We start from the raw sequence: 20,676 nt of genomic DNA on the forward strand, positions 1-20,676 counted from the left end.
TGACTAGCCTAGTGGCATACCGCTAAGCTTTTTCCAGCTTCGTCTTGTGCTTGACAAGGTATGGGTTCCATGCTTGGACCGCATACTCCAGGACTTGGTCTTACATATGTGGTATGCAAGGTTCTGAATGATTCCTTACACAGATGAACAAATCCACAAGGGCCGTGACGAGGATTCGAACCTGCGTCCCTTGTGGATTTGTTCATTTGATGCATCACGTTAGTGTGATCTATGTGTGTGATTCCTTACACAGGTTCCTGAAGGCAGTTCTTATGTTAGCCAGCCTTGCATACGCCGCAGATGTTATTCTTTTTATGTGGGCTTCAGGAGACAGGTTTGGTGTGATATCAACTTCTAGATCTTTAGTTCTCTCTGTCAGTTTCATGAAGGACTCCATCTCTCATTCAGTATCCCGTGTCTGGCCTCCTGTTTCCACAGCCTAGTTTCATTACCTTACATTTACTCGGGTTGAACTTTAGTAGCCATTTGTTGGACCATTCACTTCAGCTTGCCTAGGTCATCTTGTAGCCTCATTACGAGTGAGAGTGAGAATATGAACACATTCACTCGTAGGGAATGTGTGTGAGGGAGTATATACATGAGTGCGTACTTGTGAGAGGTGAGGGAGTGTGTACATGAGTGTGTGTGTGTGTGAGGAGGTGAGGCCAGGCAGCTGAGGGCAGCTCAGTAGAGCCCAAGACGCCACGAGGGGAGGGTCACATGGGGCGCCTCTCAAGATGACCGCGGTAAAGGAATATGGTGCAGCAGGCGAGGAGGAGGAGGAGGCAAGTATCTGGCTGGTGGAGGTATCTCCCCAGGCTAGCTGTCCCATGGCGTGTACCGCGAGAGTCACCACACCACCACGCCTCCCTCATACTACTAAACTTCCCTACCAACTTAATTGTCACTGATTTCTTATGTGTCTTATCAAGTACTGAAATAAGAGGCCAGACTCGCATATATGATTAAAGAACTTTGTTGAATGTGTTTTTGATAGCAAGAAAGCTTAATAAATTAATATGGAAAGTTGAGGGGGAGAGTGGAGACTGGTGCCCCACACGCAGGTAGGCTCAACATTGGTCAGCTTGTAATCAAGTACAAGACAGTACAGTATATATCTTTAGGTTAGGTAAGGTATCTTTTATAGTTGTGGGTAAACAGCCCTATGTACGCAGTCACTTATATTTTGTGATTTGCATACACATTTTAAAACTTTACCTCAATTTACCCGAGGGTCACTATCTTTCTAGTGGCCTCCATGATTACAGGAAGCCAGTGGCTTGTCAAAGGTATCACATTTGTCCTGATAATTTTATTGTTATATCTTAAATTGCAGCTGTGATTTGGCACTTACTGCTTCAGTGGGTAGGCGGTTCCATGGGCTTATAACCCCATGAGTGAAAAAAAGCATGTTTTCTGTCCTGCATTGTGGCTTGTGGAGCTTGAAACTGTTGTTCCTCGTTTGGCTTACATCTGAACTTTTTAAAGAAGTCATAAGGATCAGTATCCTCCAAATCGTTCATCGTTTTAAAAGTTTTGTTAGATCAGTCTTGTCACTTCTAGTATACAGTGTTGTTTAGCCCGGGGCCCTCATCCATGCCTGGCATGAGTCGACTTAGTGTTGGAAGGATTTTTGTGGCCTCTAAAGTAGATGTGTTTCTGGAGATGTCTCTCATGTTTGGATACAATAATCCAGGTGGGGACACACCAGACGAGTCTTGGTTAAACCTCAAAACTGGCTGAACATTGAGCTGTCGGTAGGTACGGTCGAATTGTATACAGTTTTTTTTTAATTATCAAAACCATATACAATATGTTAGGTTAAGCTGTTAAGTTAGGTAGGGAAAAGTTGAGTAAGGTTAGGTTGGTTTCAAAGTACTGTAATAATAATAATATAATAATAATTTAGGGAAAGTACATACTGTACATAGTTGCAGAGTTACAGTACGAACATAGTTTGATTTAAAGATAGAGGTAGTACATGCAATACCTAAAGCCACTAATACGCATAGCGTTTCGGGCAAGGTGAGGTGGGGAAAAAAACATTTAGACTAAAACTTAATAGTAATTGAGCTTGAAGTATAAATTGTGTTGAAAGAAAAAAAAAATAATAAAAGATACAAAAAGGGGGAACATGGTAGAAAATAGCCAATATACAAGTTGGTCAACAAACAGCATTTTTATTTTTTAAATAGCAAGATATGGGTTGACATTTAGAAGTAAGGTAGGTTACATGAAGTTAATTAAGTAGAATCGACTTGAGAATGGTCCAGGACGGACCGAAACGTCGTCATCCCTTCACCTTCTAATGTGTGGTCTGGTCAACATACTTTAGCCACGTTATTGTGACTCATCGCCTGCGTAATTAGGTAGTACTTAGTTTGCATCTTAAAGTGGTTAAGAGAGGTACAATCTTTGACATGATTGGGAAGGTCATTCCACATTCTGGGTCCCTTGATTTGTAGAGCATTTGTACAGAGTCTGATATGATTTGTAGAGAGTTTGAGAAGTCTGTTGTAAACTGTCTTTGATATGAAGCCACTTTATCTGGCCTTGTGGTTCACCTGGGGGATGATGTAGAACTACAAAAAACTACATTTTGCAACTCTTTGTAACACAACTCACAAACCATGTGAGAGTTATATAGAAACTAGTGAGTATTATAGGCAAGGCCTATGTATGCCTATATTGTGCATAAATTTTGTCAGAAGGGAGCAGCTATTCATATTGCTTGGAACTGGTGTCGAACCATGAGAAGTGGATCCAAGGATATACTCATTTTTAAACTTTGTTTTAGGTTCATCTGGGAGCATTACTGCCATTGCTTCCCAAGTTGTAATTATGCTGTGAAAAGTAATTGGTTTTATTATAAAATGTAATCAAGATTGTGTACATTCAGTAGTACTCTCGACAAACTATGATAGTACAGTACAGCAGAGTTTCTCTGCGGGGGATTGTGGGACTGGACCCCATGTGTTGGAGGAAGTTTACGGTGTTCGGAAGCTTTGTTAAGTTTTTGTTTATTTTGGGTAGATAATAATAAAATTTATTAGTGGGATGGATCAAATAATGTATACTGTTTGTCAATTAATATTCTTTAATGGACACATTAAAGTAAATATAAATGCATTTAACATAAAACAAATGCTTTTAAAAATTTGTATTCACATTAACGAAGGCACAGGTGTTCCCTCTTTATTCTCTGATTTCAGACATTTGTTAATAAATGCAGTAATTGTTTTAAATATTATCCATATTATACTGTGTTTTAATTGTTTTGTTTTCTGGTATTCTCCAGTGTGTGGATAAATGGGATACACTTCAACCAATGGTGTGTATGTATTTTGATTCACTTGTTAGTCTTAACTGGGGACTTTGTAACTGTTCATTGTTTACAGGCATTTAAGAGAACTGGTACTATGGAGACTATTTCTTATTGATGTTGAAATGTTCTTTGTAGTAAGCAATATCATGCTATTTGTTGGCAGGATACCTTTTTTTTCCCTTTTCTCATTTTATCACATTTCAGGGTGTGGAGGCTCTTGAAGCTGAACATGTGTACATTCTCATGAAAAAGGAATATCGCATTTCTCGTAATGTTCGTGCAGAATGGTACCTTCGCCGGATAAATTCCATCATATCTTTTCCAAAAAGAGAAAAACTTGTAAGTGTTTGTTTCATTCTGTGAAATATTCAATTCAAAATTTATTTCCTGAAATTTGTGAATTTGTTTATTTTTGCATGGCAGGTCTTTTGGAACTTTTTCACAAGCACATACAGTACTGTATGTACTGTAGAGTATAACATGTGGCTCGAAAGGCAAGTTTTAAATTGGTATAATAATGATAATAATAATGTGATGATAAAACAGTAATAGTAATAATAATAATGCTGTAATGATGTGTATATTTTATAAATATAATTAGGTAAGAACATATTACATACATGTGCACAAGTACTGTACTGTACATCAATGGCATAGATTGAGAATATTACGAGATGGGAAGTGAAAATGATATTGAGGCTTTGCAAAGAGTTCTACAGATCCACAAATGGTCAAAAGACGGGGAAATGTTTTTTAATTTAAAAACTGCCAAACCTTTCATGTGAGGCAAAACAATGCACATCACAAGTACCGAATTAACATTATTACCGTGTGACAAATTGATTAAGAAAAATACCTTGGTCAGAATTTACCATTCATTGAAAGTTGGACAAGAAGTCGGAGTAAGTAAAGTAAAAAAAAAAAAAAAAGAATAACCAAACCCTAGGAATAGTCGGGAACCTTTGACTTCAAGGAAAAGATCGTTATTCAACTGCATAAATATCCAGTGCACCCCACTGAGATTATTGTATCCAAGTATGGAGACCTCATCTTCAGAAAGGCATTCCAGAACTGAACTCATACCAGGAATAGATGAGGTCTTCAGGGCCAACACTGCAAACCAGACATGATAGGGCTGATCTCATCAAAACTTTTAAAAGACTGAATAATTTGGAGGATGTTGATGCAGACAACTTCTTTTAAAAAGTCAGATGTAACACAAGTCTTCAAGCTCATCAAGCTAAAATGTAGTACAGTACTGAAAACAGGAGATGCGTTTTCACCCATAGGGTTATAAACCCGGGGAACTGCCTACCCGCCATAGCCATAAATGTCAAAACACGGCTGAATTTCAAAATCCAGCTTGATAAAATCAAGGCAAATGGGGAGAACCTTTGATAAGCCGCTGGCTTCCTGTGGTCACTAGAGAGAGAGATTGTTGCCCTCAGGTAAATGTGTTTAGTGCTCATCCCTTAACAACATTAGGGAAACTACAGTACTGCACACCTATCCCAGTACACAAACACACATGCCAGCTTGTGAATGCTGATAAAGCAAATACTGTGTTTAAAAATTTGGATTTTAATTTTTTCTTTTTCCCTATTCAGAGAGAGAATGAAGAGGAACTGGAGGTTGTGTCTGTTATTCCTGTGGACATTCCTCAGGAGTGGGATTATGACACATCACACCTGTATAAGTATCGCATCACTCAGGGCACGACACTTCATTTCCTCTCTCGGAAATATCGACTAGTGTTCTGCTTAGATTTGTCTCCATCTACTTCAGTTGTGGATGTCACAAAGGGCAGCGTTGTATTAGATGAAGTTTTTGCTACTTTAAGACAATGTTTAAAAGGCATTGTTAGACCTTTTTATGTACCAGGTTAGTTAAATTGTATTTTATGCATTCGAGGATAAGTAATGCATGTACATGTTTTACTACATATTTTTCTTATTGCCCTTTTTTGTCAAAATGGCAAGTTACTGTATCTCAAAATAACTGGTGACAAATTGTCAATGCGGTATTGCTTTAGTTTAATCAATGTTGTAACCAGTTATATGTTTTTTAAATAAGAGGAATTAGCAGTATGCTACTATAGTACAAAGCAGTATTCCTGGATGGCAAGATTGAGCTCCTTGCTCTCTGCAGCTCATCCTGCACTATATGACAGGACTACCTCTGAGGGCCTGGTGTGTGAACTGTTCTAGGTGAGCTTAGGCCAAAGCTATGGGAAACATTGAAAGATTGGATCAGAAAGAGGAGCTACAGATCTTTAGATGGTTAATCACTGTAATGTTTTCATTAAAAGTTTAGTAATTTTACTGTTTTTCTTTTTCTTAATGACTTTAAATTTGGTTACATCTGGAGGAATGATGGGCAGTAATCATTGCAATGCTCTATCAATCCAAAGTTCTGTTTCAAGAGTACTGTATATATGGTTCCACTGGTTTGCACTTGTACCACAAATATCCTGCCAAATTAGGAAGATAATTCTTCTCATTTCAATTGGCATGTGGTTGTTAATACTGCACCATGACTGAATTTGCTCATATAATTACAATCACCACACTGCAAGTGAATAACTTTCTTGTCCTGTAGATATGGTTCGTTAAAAAAAAAATTCTGATGTATCTTGAAGCAATAGGTGCACAGTAATGGCACATTTAATAAATTATAATTTTCAGTGCTGTTTGGTTTTTGTTGACAACTATTTGAATATAAAGTAAGTGTTTATGGTTTGAAATATAAGTAACATTCAACAATATTAATGATGTGTGTTGTTCTAGGGAGTCAGCTGCTGTTCCAACCTGAAGTGTACCTGACAATTATTGCTCACACACCATTCTTCAAGTCCCAGTCTCAGCAAGTCTTGGTCCAGGGATGGCTCCTCATGGTTCACAACTTAGATGAATTTCTTGACAGTATACACATTAAACTTACCAAACTTGAGGCTCAGCTGGCAGAGGTAAAAATGCTGGCACTGTTTCTAACTTGCTTGTAATATTGTTAAAGTAATGCTGTAATGCATTGAAGATTAGCAGAGTAGCAAGGTACATGTAATAAACAGAATGTGTGTACAGTACTTAATGGATAACTTTTTTTATGAACTGAGCAGTAGCAGCTACCATTGTTACAAGCCTTACTGCTTAATTTTTGTATAAAGATTTTGTCATGTTTTTATCTAATGTATCCAAATAAAAAATATTCTTTATTACAAGTTAATGTTTTGAGTTAGTTTAAAAGTTACATAACAGTTTGAATACTTTTGAAGTTCTGAATAGATATACAATTTGATTTGATACATTCAGAAAACTTTTATTCAAAACATTAACACTTTCGCATCTCCGGCGTGCATGCCCCAGCCTACCTCAGTGTGCTGCGGGCGTTTCTCGTCTGCGTGCAACCAGACTAAAATGTGTGTTCTCTTTTCATTTTTTTCATCTCAATTTTTGTGTTACATCATTCATTTTGGTATTAGTGTTCACAATAGAATTCCCTACAGGGATATATGCATACAAGGTCCAAAAGCCCGTCCTGCAACCCACACCAAACCCATAAATCGGCAGAGCGTTACCCGTAAGCATGCAAGAGCAGTAAAATGTGTGTACCCTTTCAGTTTTCTCACCTCAATTCTCATGCTACGTCATTCCTTTTGGTACCAATGTGTTTGCAAAAAAATTCCCTACAGGAGTATATTAACCCCCCCCCTCAGCAAAGCCGAAAGTCGGCCAAGCGTTACCAGTGAGCGAGCACCAATTGGCACACCTGCATCACTTCAACATACAAAGCGTGCATTTTAAAATTAGTCCCATAATAATCAAACAATAAATGGAATTTTAACAAGTATTTATAATCTTTCCAGTGGTCTGACCTCAATTGTCAGGCTACGTTGTTCATTATGATATCAAATTGTTCGCAATCTAAAGCTGCGCATTTTAAAACTAGTCCCATAGTAATCGAACAATAAATGGAATTTTAACAAATATTTTAATTTCGGACGCAAAATGTGTCCCCAGCGGACATCTGTAAGATTATTAATTAACTCAAACTGTGTCGCAGCCGGACGAAAGTGTTAAGCTGGTTAAAATGATTGGTACAAAGACTTTGCCTTCAGTCCTTGAGTTACTACAATCATTCTTTCATGGACTATGAAAAATATGACGTGTAATTCTAATAAAGTAATTCTGAATGATATAAAAGGTTGATGCTACTCAACAGGCTACTGCTCAGACGTATGGTCAAATGGACATTACTCGTGAAAAATGTGATCTAGTGCAAGAGAGAATGACGGAGGAGGCCATTTTCTTAGGACCGACTACATTAACAAATCCGATGGTTTCACCAGATATTGGCTTTGTTGATATGTTGAGATATGGTATTGTAGCTCTTCAGTTGCTACCAGAGAACAGCAGTGCAGGTAATTGTTTTGTAATCCTAGTGTCGTTCAAATTCATCTGTTTAATACATCTTGGGTAGTTTGTATTTGTAGGATGACTAATCAGTGGTGTAGCGTGACTGTACAGTACAGTCCACCTTCTCGAGCATTCACAATGTCATTAAACTGATGTACTACATTGCCAGATCTTAACTGAGGACCCATGGATAAAAAATGGGATATCGCGTAAATTTTGCGAGCTGCTGAGTTTTGTAGTACATCAGTTTTTGGCCTTAGGGAATTTATTCATCAAAATGTGATGAACTTTACTGTACTATTTAAGGGTATGAGTTGGACTGTAGCCATGGTATTGGTGTAGGGTGACTTTAGCCATGTTAGTGGTGTACGGTGACTGTAACCATGATAGTAGTGTAGTGATTGTAACCATGGTAGTGGTGTAGTGATTGTAACTATTTACTAATCGGTAGTAAAGACAGAGATATCCCCTTTTACTCTTCCTATAACATTCATGGACAACTGACACCAGCTGGTTCTCTTAAAGATTGTGTACATTCATGTAATAATACCAATAGTGCATTAAGATCATTTGTGAAGGTAGCAAGATATTACAATATTGCAGGTATTGTAGTGATCACAGATGGTGTAATGTCTACCATTATTGCAGGTATTGTGGTGATCACAGATGGTGTAATGGCTACCATTATTGCAGGTATTGTAGTGATCACAGATGGTGTAATGTCTACCATTATTGCAGGTATTGTGGTGATCACAGATGGTGTAATGGCTACCATTATTGCAGGTATTGTGGTGATCACAGATGGTGTAATGGCTACCATTATTGCAGGTATTGTGGTGATCACAGATGGTGTAATGTCTACCATTATTGCAGGTATTGTGGTGATCACAGATGGTGTAATGTCTACCATTATTGCAGGTATTGTAGTGATCACAGATGGCGTAATAAGCCTTCCTGATGCTACGGTGTTCGACTCATTATTAGTGCAGCTCAGGAATCAGACAATAGCTTGCAGTTTTCTTCAGCTTGGATCTGTGTATCATCCTCAGGCCTCGTTAGGCTATGTTCCATTCTCAGACCTCATGAGTTTTTTAGCTACGGCAACGTGTGGGGCCTATCTACCTACTTTGCCACCTATTGTAAGTACAGTATATATTTCATATTACTATATTGTGCAATAAAACATGAAGCATTTATTTATATAAATACATTATTTTTTTGGAGTGTTTTATTATATGTTGGTAAAATGTGAACTGTAGTCCTTGCTAATGTTCTTTAATGATTTTTAAGATTATTTTTGAAGTGGAAGCAAAGGGTTAAGAAGTTAAGTGACAGGTTGAAAAAATTAAAGAGAATTATAGTAAAATAATGAATGTGGGCTATTTGAGGTAAACAATAGTTAACGTGTACTGTATTGATAGGAAAGATCAGACCTTTTATTTCCAGATCCATAGTTTGAGAACATAATAGTGTAGACTATCCAAGATGTAGCTGGAGGGGTAATGTACAAGGAGTCTAGGCAGACAGTGGGTACTAAGGTAGAGGCGTAATTTGGCAATCTTATTTTATCGCTGGAGAATTCTTATAAAGCTTTTAGTTTACATTGAGTGAACCTTCTGTTATCATTCTTCACTAGATAGAGTATCTTAAGTGACCACCCCTAGCATCTTGTATGTCCCCACAGCAACTGTAAAGTCTACTGCAGTACCGTTGCCAAGAATCCTACATGCTGAACAGTCTGTCCTTGTCCAGAGGACACTGTCTTATACTAGGAGGCAATCTAATGACTCGTGCTCAGGAAGATGTTTATGTATACTTATTCAGATTTTTATTTCAGGGTGATGACTATGATTATGACATGAACAACTATCACAAATCTCTGTTGTCTTGGGGCTTCCAGAAATTTATGTATGGCCTTTGCCCAGATAATGATAATGACCATGATGGAATGAATGGGTAAGTTTGAATTACATAAATCTCTATAAATTTTTCAAAGTAAGATTTATGGCATACATAAATCTCCAATGTCCTTAACCTCTTTATTAACAGACAAGCACTTACATAGTTAACTTGAAAAATAAGTATTTATTTTATGATTTTTGTTAAATATAATTATTGTTTATATTTTCTGTATTTCAGATTTTACAGCCTTCTTCCAGTAGCCCAAGAAGCTACAGAACTAATGAGAAAGAAAGAAAGAGAGAATCAGCTAAATACAGCTCTTAATGCTGTCTTGTCATGCAGGCTTAGAGAAGGTTATGCTATCAAGCAAGTTACCATTGCTGATGACCAGATACAGGTTAGCTTACAGGCACTTGATAGGTGTTAACTTAACAGTACGTTTGTAACTGCATCACTATACTATACTCTAATGAAAGAGCTGACATGTTGCCAATATCTTGAGCTGTTGTGAGATGGTCAAAATTAAATGACATTCTTAGTCAGCCAGTTTCATACAAATGAAGCTTAAAGTGTAGCTAAATATCTAGGCTCTCTTGTACTGAAAAACAAGACTTGGCTATAATTTAATATTTTGATTTAATAAAGACAGAGATGGGTCCTTAAATATAAGTTGGTCCTGTAAACTTTTAATTTATGTAGAAACAAATGTTCAGAATCTACAACCAGCACTAAGATTGTTTTCAGACACATTTCCGATTCGTGCACCACCAAAAATACGGGAATTTAAAGCACCTGAATTCACTGTTCTTAACTGAGAATATAGTTTTCATACTTGCTCATTTACAGTAAAACTCAAGTACTGTAAGGGGAACTTTCATTATTGACAAATTCTTTACATTTTATTTTTTCAGTAATGCTTTCCCAAAAGCTAACATATTTAAACATTTCAGCTGGTACTTGTTTTACCATGGAAATATTCAATTTTTATTGAATATCACATCAGATCTGTTTGGCCTCCAACACAGTCATTTGTCAACACTGAAGTCTGGATTGAGGGTAAGTTGATGAATGCTTTAGCTTAATGGGTTACAAGTGCATATATCTCTCTCTACGTTAATGTATAGCAAGTTTCTACTCTTGTGTCCACTTTGTTGCTTTTGGGATGCTGAATAACCTTTAGATTGTAGCACTAGACTTGTCTAAATTCCAAAATATAATCTTCTCTTTGCTCTTGAGAGTCTGTTGCTACTACTGCTAATTTTTATGTTTCTGACTCATCCTTAAAGCTTTGGACTAAGTTTGTCTCTACTGCCTCTAGCTTGTTCCACTTTTTCACTGCTTGTATGATGGAGGAGAATCTACATTTTTATTGCTTGCTTCTATTTCCAATTCTGACCTATGTCCTCTTTCTATTCACTTTTTCAGAAGAGAATGTCCCTGTCACTCAATGTATCTCCAGTGATTACAATTTCATCTATTTTATCCTGTCCTATTATTCAATTGTATATTATTTATATATATCTGTTAGCATCTAATGTAACTTTCTGCCTTGGTTCAGGTGTTCAGCACATTTTCATCACCTCAGCTTTCACCGAGGTGAAAATTTTCACCTTGGTAACATTCACATGGTAACATTTTCACCTTTGCAATCTTAAAGTGCTTCATACATGAGAAGTTCCCAGTTATTGTTAACCGAGTGTTTTGTCTTAAGGTTTTAAACCTGTCAATACCAGGATTATTAAGGCTACAATTGACTTTCTAATTGCCATGTTTATTTTAATCCTTATCAGAATTCAGAATTAAACTGTGTATATGCTTCATACATAATGTACACTGAAGAAGCATTCTTGGGGTCAGGATGATATATATTTGAAAAATCTTTCATGCTCCTTTTATAATTTTCAGCAACATACGAATTTCTCAATGATGTGACAAGTGATGTGCACCGTCAGTTTCGCTCTAAATATCGACAAAGCATGGTAGCCAAGTACTGGAGTACTCTTCAGCATCTACGTGATACTGATATGCTATTGGTTGGTCTGCAGTCCTTTGCAACTAACCCCTTATACTTTACCATTCCTGATTGTATCAAAAGAGGCCATCCTGTGTTCTATCGAAATTCTGGACATATCAACTCCATCTCTGATGCTACCAGGTAAGAATCTCTCCTTTTTTTATATATATAGGTTTCAGAGTTCAGGGCCCCTCCAGATGTTTTTTGAGCCAGACCTCAAAAACCTGTTGTCAAACTAGACTGAAATCATAAGCTGAATAGACCCTCAGAAATACCACTCCATTCTTTCCTTAAATTTTGTTTTTAACTATGCATCCGTATTTGGTAATTTCTGCTGTCTTACAGTGGGACTTTGCTTGAATGAACCTATATGCAGTACAGCATAATGAAATCCTGTCTCATCCAAACATATTTTTGTTGAGTTCATACTGTTCACAATAAAGGAAATATATGTTGATTTGTTTGCCCAAGCTGTAGCTGGATTTAACATTTGAATGCAGGCTTAGGACTGGCAAATATGTTTTTGTGGCATAGCTAATGTTGATGGAAGCTGTAGTGAAGTGTGTTGTGGATGTAATGTCTTTTTCATCATTTGATGTTTTTGTCCAGAAAGAGGCCCTAAGCAGACAATAACTCAATAACATGACTGAAAATTAGACACCCAACTCATAAATCTGAAAATAAAAATTAATGTTTAGTCTTGGACTAAATTAATGGACTGTCTTGGACCATTATATTAAGAGTTGATACAGAATGGACCGAAACATTGTCAATTCCTTTATTTTCAGATTCGAGGGTTTGGTATCAATTTGAATTTCTGTAATTATTAACGAATTTAATCCTTTCTGCTCTACAGTGACCAGTTCCCTCAGTTTACTACCTTCTGGAAGCCGGTGTGTATGTTGGACACCAACATCTGGCAGAAGTGGATGCACACCCATCGCATTGGAATACTCTTGGAGCATGACCATCCTCTCCCCAAGAACCTGCATATAACCAATACAAGTGGAAGGTTAGTATTGTGTGTTATATTACAAGTGGAAGGCTTGTAATATATTACACATTCATGTTTTAAGAACTTTACTTCTAGACTGCACTGTGTGGTCCTGGTCGTGTTATGCCACATTAGCAGGCTCTATCACAGCATGCTGCTAGCCACTTTAACACAACTAGGTATGGAAATAATCGTTTGCTGATTATAAGTTATTCAGTACTATATTCTCAGTCAGCAAGGGGGGTCTCTGGTACCCAAATAAACTGATTAGAAAAAATCCCATTCTTGCAGGGCTCATACAGCTTTCATAAATAGCAAATGTTTTTGGTTAACTTATATAAGAAAAGCAGTGTTAACAATCTTTTAATAAAGCAAAATGATGACAGGCCTCCTTGGGTGACCCACTTTTTTCCCATCTTCCTTAGGCTTGAGGTTCAGGGCTGATGTATGGGCTTGTTTCCTGTGTTGTGTAACAGAAGTGGGGGGGTTCAATCATATGGGGGTGTCTTGAGTTAGGGCCTTGGTTCGGTTTGATCCAGCTTAAAGGTAAAGCCCTAAGCTGGAGGCGGTCTAGCCTAAATTGGGAAAGTTTGTTTTCATCCACTTATGTTGAGTTTCTCACTGACTCCCTTCAGCTGTCTGAGTACCTTGGTCCATTCATTGGTGATTAGACTACTGTTTTGTGTGTGGGTTCCCAATCTTTCTATAATAAGGTTGGATCATTGTGTTGAATAACATTCAGAGTTTCTCACCTGAATCTTCAACGGCTTTGTGTGCAGTACGAGGTACTGCATCCTCTTGGACAACAGTTTCTCAGTTTGGTTTTATGGAGTGCAGTAGTTTTGCCGAGGCCCTATCCTCCATATTGTCCATTGTACCATTTATCAGCAGTGTCTCAGGTTTGCCCAACCCAGCAAAATGGAAGTCTTTTTTTTTTTTTTATATTTGCAGTAATTGATGTGTGTGTTAGGTTAACTTATCCCATTGACAACTTGAGTTACACTACTGTCATAAACAATCATTATGTAGTATAATATAGTGTACATTTGCTAATAGTTGAAAGTAAATTTATTGTGTATTCTTTTCCCATATGATGTAGATCTTAACCTCAGTAACAATGTTGTTAATTGCAGGTATGGAATTGTACATTGTCGGCAGGCCGAGTCGGCTCTCACAGCACTGCTGGCAGAATGGTGCGACTTTATACTTATAGAGAATGACTCCTACGTCAAATTTTTTTATCGGTAAGCTATTTGTGTAATGATTAAGAATCTGCATATAAATGTTGGGGAAAGTGATAAATAAAAAGCTGGAGGTCAACATTATAAATATAATATACTGTATTCATAATAGCTATGACCTTTGACTTCTGTTTGCTACTTAGACCTCTGATAGCTTTATCTGATACACAGACCTGGATCTTGTGACTGGCACATGATTCAGGGATACAATATAGGTGTAATGAAATGATCTTTAACTTATGCATCTTATTTTCAATATTTTAAGTTTTTGCTTCTCAATTCCATGAAAGTGTTCAGTGAAACACACAGTAGCAAGATTAAGGTTTTAAAAACATGATGGCTTAAATCCTCCAAACAATTTTGTGTGCTGAGTTTAAAGCAATGGGTTTAAAAATTGTGGACACTCCAAGGTTTTCTGATTTATTTATGCATCCTGTATTTTTCTTTTGGGCTAGCAACTTGGTACATTCTCTACCTTACACTCTGGCCATTACTGGTCAGACTTTGACAACATTGGGCATTCATAAACTCCAATAACCTACTAAGTACTAGGGTCATTTTTAATTTTTTGATTTACCTTATGTTTATTTTAACTGTAAATATTATATGTAAAGTTTGACACAAAATATTCAGTTCTTATTTATATTGAGCAGTATGCGAATAATAAATTATAAAAATGGAACAGAATAAATTCAGAAATAATTGTGGTTTTGTTACAAAATTTTCCAGGGAAGGTGATAAAGAAAAGACACCCGTTTCTTTCTTTGTGGTTCGTATTACTTCCAAGCCTCCGCCATGTCTTGTTATTCGTCTGGCATTCCTTGGAGGAACTCCTGGACATATTAGAAACCAAGTGAGTGAGTTTCTTTTGACATAAGATGTATGAAAGGTAAAATGCTAACCAATATAATTTAGAATTTTTTTGTTTAGCAACAACCATTCTGAAGAGTATTGGTTTACAATTAACAGTAATCTATGTCATGAGTTGGATACTTAATCATACGTCTATTGCAGTGAAATTGTCAAATTTTCAAACCTTTCATTTGTGTGTGTATGCTGTTCAGTTTTTATGCTAAACCTGATTCTTATTGTAATAAATAAGATGTAAATAACCTGATCCAAGGGAAGCTAACCATTTCATTGTTTTAACTGCCATATGAGATTTTTCCCTCTATTTGATTAAGCTATTTTTAGATGTGTGTCTTGATGTAGCGCTGTACTTTTATTTAACTGTGCTGTTTAGGGGTTAAATATATAGCCGTTATTATTGAAGGAAATTTGTTTGCAGTTGGTGAGTCACATCCGGGAGAAGATTCAAGGACTTACTTTCCCATCACGCATGGGTCTTACGGAACGCAGCAAATCTCTACCTCCAGCAATACACCAGACACAGGTAAAGAACAAATTTTAACTATTAATAATCACCAAAATCTGTACTGATTCAACCCATTGTACCTTGTATAAATAAAACAAAATACGTTGATCAGACAAAAACATTTGAGGAGTTTTCAAAATTAGTTTGTGCTATTGCATTAAATTTTTCTCCTATGATAAGATTTACTGTATCTGTAGCAGGATTATGAGAGAGGCAAGTGATGTGGGCACCAGTGCCTTTAAAGATGCCTGGAGGTCACTGTTGATAAGCTCAGTCTAATCCAGTCTTAGGTCTAATTTTACCTATGTTTGGCAGCATTGAAGAATAATCACCATATTTAATTTAGTTTTTAAGTTTTGGTGCATATAAAAACATTATTTTGGTTATTAAATCTTATCCAATATTAAGTCCAATAGTAATTTTTTGTACAAACTTCGGCTTGTAAAGCAACTCTAATTATTAGGCATGAAATATATGTACAATATTGTATTCCATCTTGTTTTGGCAAGTGTGTACACTCCATGAAAGTAAGAGTTAAGGTTAATTATAATGATTATAACTAGTGATACAGTAACAAAGTTAGTGATAACAAAGATATAAAATTTTTGCAATGTTTAATGTGGTGTACTTAGATATTTAAGGCACCATTTTGTGAATCATAATAGATGGAAGTTATTAGCATATCTACTTCGTAATAACTTTTTAAAATTATTAAATATTTGAATGACAAGGACAAGATGGGAGAGGATATGTCCATATCGGCATCGAGTGACCTGAGACCGACAGGAGTGCGACCTGTTCTCGCTCGAGTAGCTTCTAACATTCCCTGCTGTGTCATCACCCACAAACCTGTTGAGAAGATTCTTATATGGTATGTAGTCACTCATTCTTTTATAAGTATTTTGAAAATATTGTATTGTTAAACAAGTCTTATTTCAAAATTGTTTTGTTTATTTTGTTGGATGAAGTTAAGGAGGGTTTGTGCTATTGACACATCAGACCCAGGCAAGTGAAATATAAAGAGACAGGGGTTCAGGTAAGAGTGAAGAGTTTTAAAGCCCGTGACTGACACTAGACCTGACATTATTGAGAACAAAGCCTCATCACTTATGCCAAAGAGGGCTTCAAAATATTTAAAGTGTGTGAATGGACCATCTAATCCATTACAGGCTAGATTGAATATTCTTCAGTCTTCTTAACTCTTAACACAGGAATGTTAGAAAGGTCCTCAGTGGCACCAGTACAGAATGCTGACCTGCTTGCCTGTTCATGTACAGTAAATTAACATGCTTTACATTACAAGAAACCAGTGCATATGTTCAGTAAGAATTTTTTCATGTTTACTTATACCTTGTTTATTTATTAGGTATGACAAGATGCCCAGTAACCTGTTGAGTATTGTTCCGGAAACACCCATAAGCTCATCTACTAAATCAATTTACCTAAAGCTGGGTACAACAAAGTCTGCTACTCACAATATGGCTCTACTCTCCCGCTACTTGCACCATCGACGTTGGATCTGGGCAGTACAGGCTCCCAGTGCTCCATCTGTATCACTCAATGCTGTTGCAAGGATTCTCAACACACTTTCAAGGTATATAATCTATATTTTCACCTTGTGAGTATCACCTCATGCTCTTGGTTGCTCAAATCACAGTCAAGGCCTTCTCCCGTTTGGACCATGTCATCATCGCCCCTAGCAACATGTCATTACTTATGCTGACCAAGAGCGGGGTTGTCATGGGCTAGTTCTCACATCTGGATCTTGTTTGCTTCAATATCATGAGATTGCTTCACATTCCCTTTTAACATGGGGTTTCTAGAAGGATTTTGATATGGAGATGTTTTCACACTTCTGAGGAACCCAGCCAGGCTCTCAGGTTGCCACATCTCTGCAGTTATGTAATAACATTCATTTTATTAACAAAATTTTCACTACCACTTGTTCTTATTCCCAATAATATACCCAATAATATATTAAAAATCAATCTTTTAAACATTAACTGTATTTAAAGGTTAAAATGTGTAAGGGGTGGACTGTGGTAGTAAATTGTGTTTAGGAAACTGAGAATATGGCTTTGTACCGTCCCAATCATGTATGTAAACAGAGCTGGATTTCTTTATCGCTGTTTAATATTACTGTGGCACCTTGACTTACGACTGCCCATACTTATGAATTTTTTGAGTTACGATGTAAATTTGATTGGAAAATGTAACTTACGACATTTGCCTCGACTAGCAACTTTGCTGATACGCGTATGGGTCGACAGCGTGGTTTCCTGGTGGCATGGTCGACTCTGCCTCAGTTTACCAGAGCTGCCCTCTTAGTGACGATCATGCTTGTAAAGAATTTCTTTATTTTTGGGCTTTTTTGTTTTTTGAACATAAAAGTAATTATATATCACACCATGGATCCCAAGAAACAGTGGTAAGGTTCGACCTAAGAAAATACATGCGAGGATGACCATAGAGGAAAAACAAGAGATCATTTGTAAACATGAAAATGGTATGAGAGTTGTTGATGTAGAATAGAGGATGTCCCTTCCTCATTTATTAAGAAAATGTTTGCAGTATGGGAAGAATTGAAAAATTTTGCTAAATAGTGTCGCCCAAATCAAGCTGTAGCAGGCCGTTGTTAACTTTTTTACTGACAATGTTCTGGGATGTAAAGGGGTGACTGCTATAATGTTGCAAGGTATTGATTTTTTTTATAAAAAATTAAATAAAAAAAAAAATTGAAAATAAAAAATAAAAAATGTCAAAAGGTTCGTTCAGTGTGTGTCAGGTAGGGTGCTCCATTTTCTATGGAAAATAAAAAAATAATTTCATATTAATGTTTTTTAGGGGGTATTGTACTGTATTTTAGCTAGTATAAAATGGGTGTTATTTGGTATAAAATGTATTTTTAGGTTAATTATTTTGTGGGTGTAGACCAGATTAATTCAATTTACATTATTTCTTACGGGGAAAATTTTTTTCAACTTATGACCCATCTCTGGGAACGGATTAAATTTGTAAGTCGAAGCCCCACTATACTAACATTTTCACTGGATGTGTAGATTGTTATGTATTCTTATTCCTTCTTAAAAGATACATAATTTCTTTGTGAATTATTTTTATAAACTGGATTATATACTCACTCTTATATTTTTACAGAATAAGACTTCAAGAAGGCTTCAACTTTGCTTATTCTTGCAATGGAATCATTACAATGGTCCGAGAATTTGACATGAAGGTAAGAATTTATCTTCAATTTTTACTTTAGTTGTCCTCCATGTTTTAATAATTTTGTAAATTAAGTTTTTATTTTTATTGTAAGCAATGTTGCTAACCAAACTAACCTGTTATTGAAACAGTTGGAGCTGACCGAGAGTGAAGGTAAAGGTGTTCTGGAGTCGTGTGGTGAGAGTGGTCTGGCCACCTTCCCTTGTGTTGCCCAATACGTCATCTTCCCACCACACATATCTAACTCCAGCAGAGACAGGTAAACCATAATAACTGTCAAACATTACAGCAAGAAATATGATTTACAGTTTATAGTTTTCTGGCTTGGTGCATTCTTTGGATAATTATTAACAATGAATATTCATTATTGTACATACTGTAGAGCTTTCTTTGAATAATATGTTTTTACATTCTAATGTGTGTGAGGATTTGTTTATTAGCTGGACTTTACGTTATAACTTGATCAAACTCTTGGTAATGGAAGAATATTAAATAATTTTAATATCAAAATACTCAAATTTTCTGTCTTTGAAGCTCTCTCCTTAATGACTTGAGGGTTATCTACATGTAGATTCCCCTGCAAATTTTCTGCCACTGATTAGCTCTTCATCTTGAAAGTGAGAAAGCAATATTTCAAAAGCAGTTTTGAGTACTTGACTCATTGGTTAGTGCCACAAATGGAACATAACCACACATGGATGTAGAACACCTAAAGTGGGAACAAAGCTAAATAACAATGGAGTTAGGTAAAGTCTATAAATTGTATAAATTCTATTGATATATGAATGTGACTAGGAAACAAAACTGTTAGTGGAAGCCATAACATTGCTTTTCTTTCTCTTATATTAGTTTTTTCATAAATGACTGAGCATGTAAAGCATTCATAATTTAGGAGTACAGTACTGTGTATGAAGTTACAACAGAGTACCAATGTTATTCAAAACTTTAATAATAATGTTTGAATAACGGTGATATGCTGTTGATGAACAGTTATACTGTACTCTTGTTGTTTTTTGTATTGTAAGGAAGTTCTTGTTTTCTGTATGGGTGGTTGGTAAGGGGAATGCATTGAAGGGAGAGGTTGTTGAAGCCAAATCCATCCACAACTTTAAGAAAAAATGTGATAAACATTAATGTCGAGAGAGGGAATTAGTGCGTCAGGTCAGGCTTGGAGGCGGGGCGTAAAAGAGCTAGATCTCACTCCTGTTGTCACTGATAGGTAAGCGTCTAAACTATAAAAGTTTTATGCTCAATTTTATGTTTTTCTTGTCCAATAGAATACTTTGTACAGCATTAATTCAAGAGTTGACATTGTTGTTGCAGTATTGTTGATGAGGACTGGGAGGAGGGAGACAGTGTGGAGGCTGATGGAGAGATGCAGATAGTTACAGAGTGTTGGGTTGAGCCGCAAAATGGGGTTGTCACCTCGCCCTCGCCTCATGCTCTCCATCTCCACAACTGTAACTACCGTCAGCTGGCACAGGCGGTAAGTACATGCAAAATATTCACTGGCTGATAATTGGATGTACAGTATTACAACTCTTGAACACCTTGTATGTATTTTTTTTTTTTTTACCTTAAATTTTTACAATGCCTATAAAGTGGACATTTAAGTTCTTGTGATTCATGCATACATATATTAGAGTTGTTATACTGACCTTGAGTCCAGCCTCAACTTCAAATCACTGCCCTGACTACACCCCTACCATCACCACTTTAGGGCAAAACTAACCTCTCTTAATAGTCTAAACCCAGCTTATGTTCTGCTGGTGGGTCAACAGTCAAGCCCTCTTCTGATGTTTAACCTCCTTTATGATCATTCCTGTCCAACCCCTAACCCCTGTTGTTGAACCCTGTCCCCCCCCCCCCCCCCGTTGTTGAACCCTGTCAACCTTCCCTAATGTTGAACCCCATATTATGTTGAAGCCCCCACCCCATTGTGTCGAAGCCCTTCTGATGTCAAACCCCCCTTTATGTCAAACTATCCCCCTTATGTCAAATTATTCCCTGATGTTGAACCCCACCCTGATGTCACCTTTCCCTTGATGTTTCTTTCATCATCAGAATCACTCTTCTCTCCTGATGTCACCCATCACCAAAATAAACCTCCCCCCCCTCCTCCTGATGTTACCTGCTTATCAAAATAATTCCCATCCTGATGTCACCCCCATATGATAACTTTATCCCC

The 20,676-nt window shown here is 36.7% G+C and overlaps 1 protein-coding gene across 12 annotated transcripts in view; it reads left to right on the forward strand.

Annotated features, from left to right (window-relative positions):
* Positions 1–665: 665 nt before the first annotated feature.
* The window catches only part of LOC123769849 (KICSTOR complex protein SZT2), a 146,510-nt gene continuing 126,499 nt past the window's right edge, over positions 666–20,676 (forward strand). For all 12 annotated transcript variants that reach the window (XM_045761221.2, XM_045761225.2, XM_069301235.1 and 9 more), the window contains exons 1-19: positions 666–785; positions 3,530–3,664; positions 4,933–5,206; positions 6,112–6,290; positions 7,544–7,742; positions 8,656–8,876; positions 9,575–9,693; positions 9,877–10,036; positions 10,590–10,695; positions 11,545–11,794; positions 12,510–12,665; positions 13,781–13,891; positions 14,618–14,741; positions 15,177–15,281; positions 15,995–16,134; positions 16,630–16,857; positions 18,420–18,498; positions 18,620–18,747; positions 19,812–19,974. In XM_045761221.2, the coding sequence (XP_045617177.2) occupies positions 738–785; positions 3,530–3,664; positions 4,933–5,206; positions 6,112–6,290; positions 7,544–7,742; positions 8,656–8,876; positions 9,575–9,693; positions 9,877–10,036; positions 10,590–10,695; positions 11,545–11,794; positions 12,510–12,665; positions 13,781–13,891; positions 14,618–14,741; positions 15,177–15,281; positions 15,995–16,134; positions 16,630–16,857; positions 18,420–18,498; positions 18,620–18,747; positions 19,812–19,974 (2,925 nt within the window). In that variant the 5' untranslated portion in view covers positions 666–737. The remainder of the gene's footprint in view (positions 786–3,529; positions 3,665–4,932; positions 5,207–6,111; positions 6,291–7,543; positions 7,743–8,655; positions 8,877–9,574; positions 9,694–9,876; positions 10,037–10,589; positions 10,696–11,544; positions 11,795–12,509; positions 12,666–13,780; positions 13,892–14,617; positions 14,742–15,176; positions 15,282–15,994; positions 16,135–16,629; positions 16,858–18,419; positions 18,499–18,619; positions 18,748–19,811; positions 19,975–20,676) is intronic.

Source organism: Procambarus clarkii, chromosome 45 (assembly GCF_040958095.1).
Source record: "Procambarus clarkii isolate CNS0578487 chromosome 45, FALCON_Pclarkii_2.0, whole genome shotgun sequence".
Lineage (NCBI taxonomy): Eukaryota > Metazoa > Arthropoda > Malacostraca > Decapoda > Cambaridae > Procambarus > Procambarus clarkii.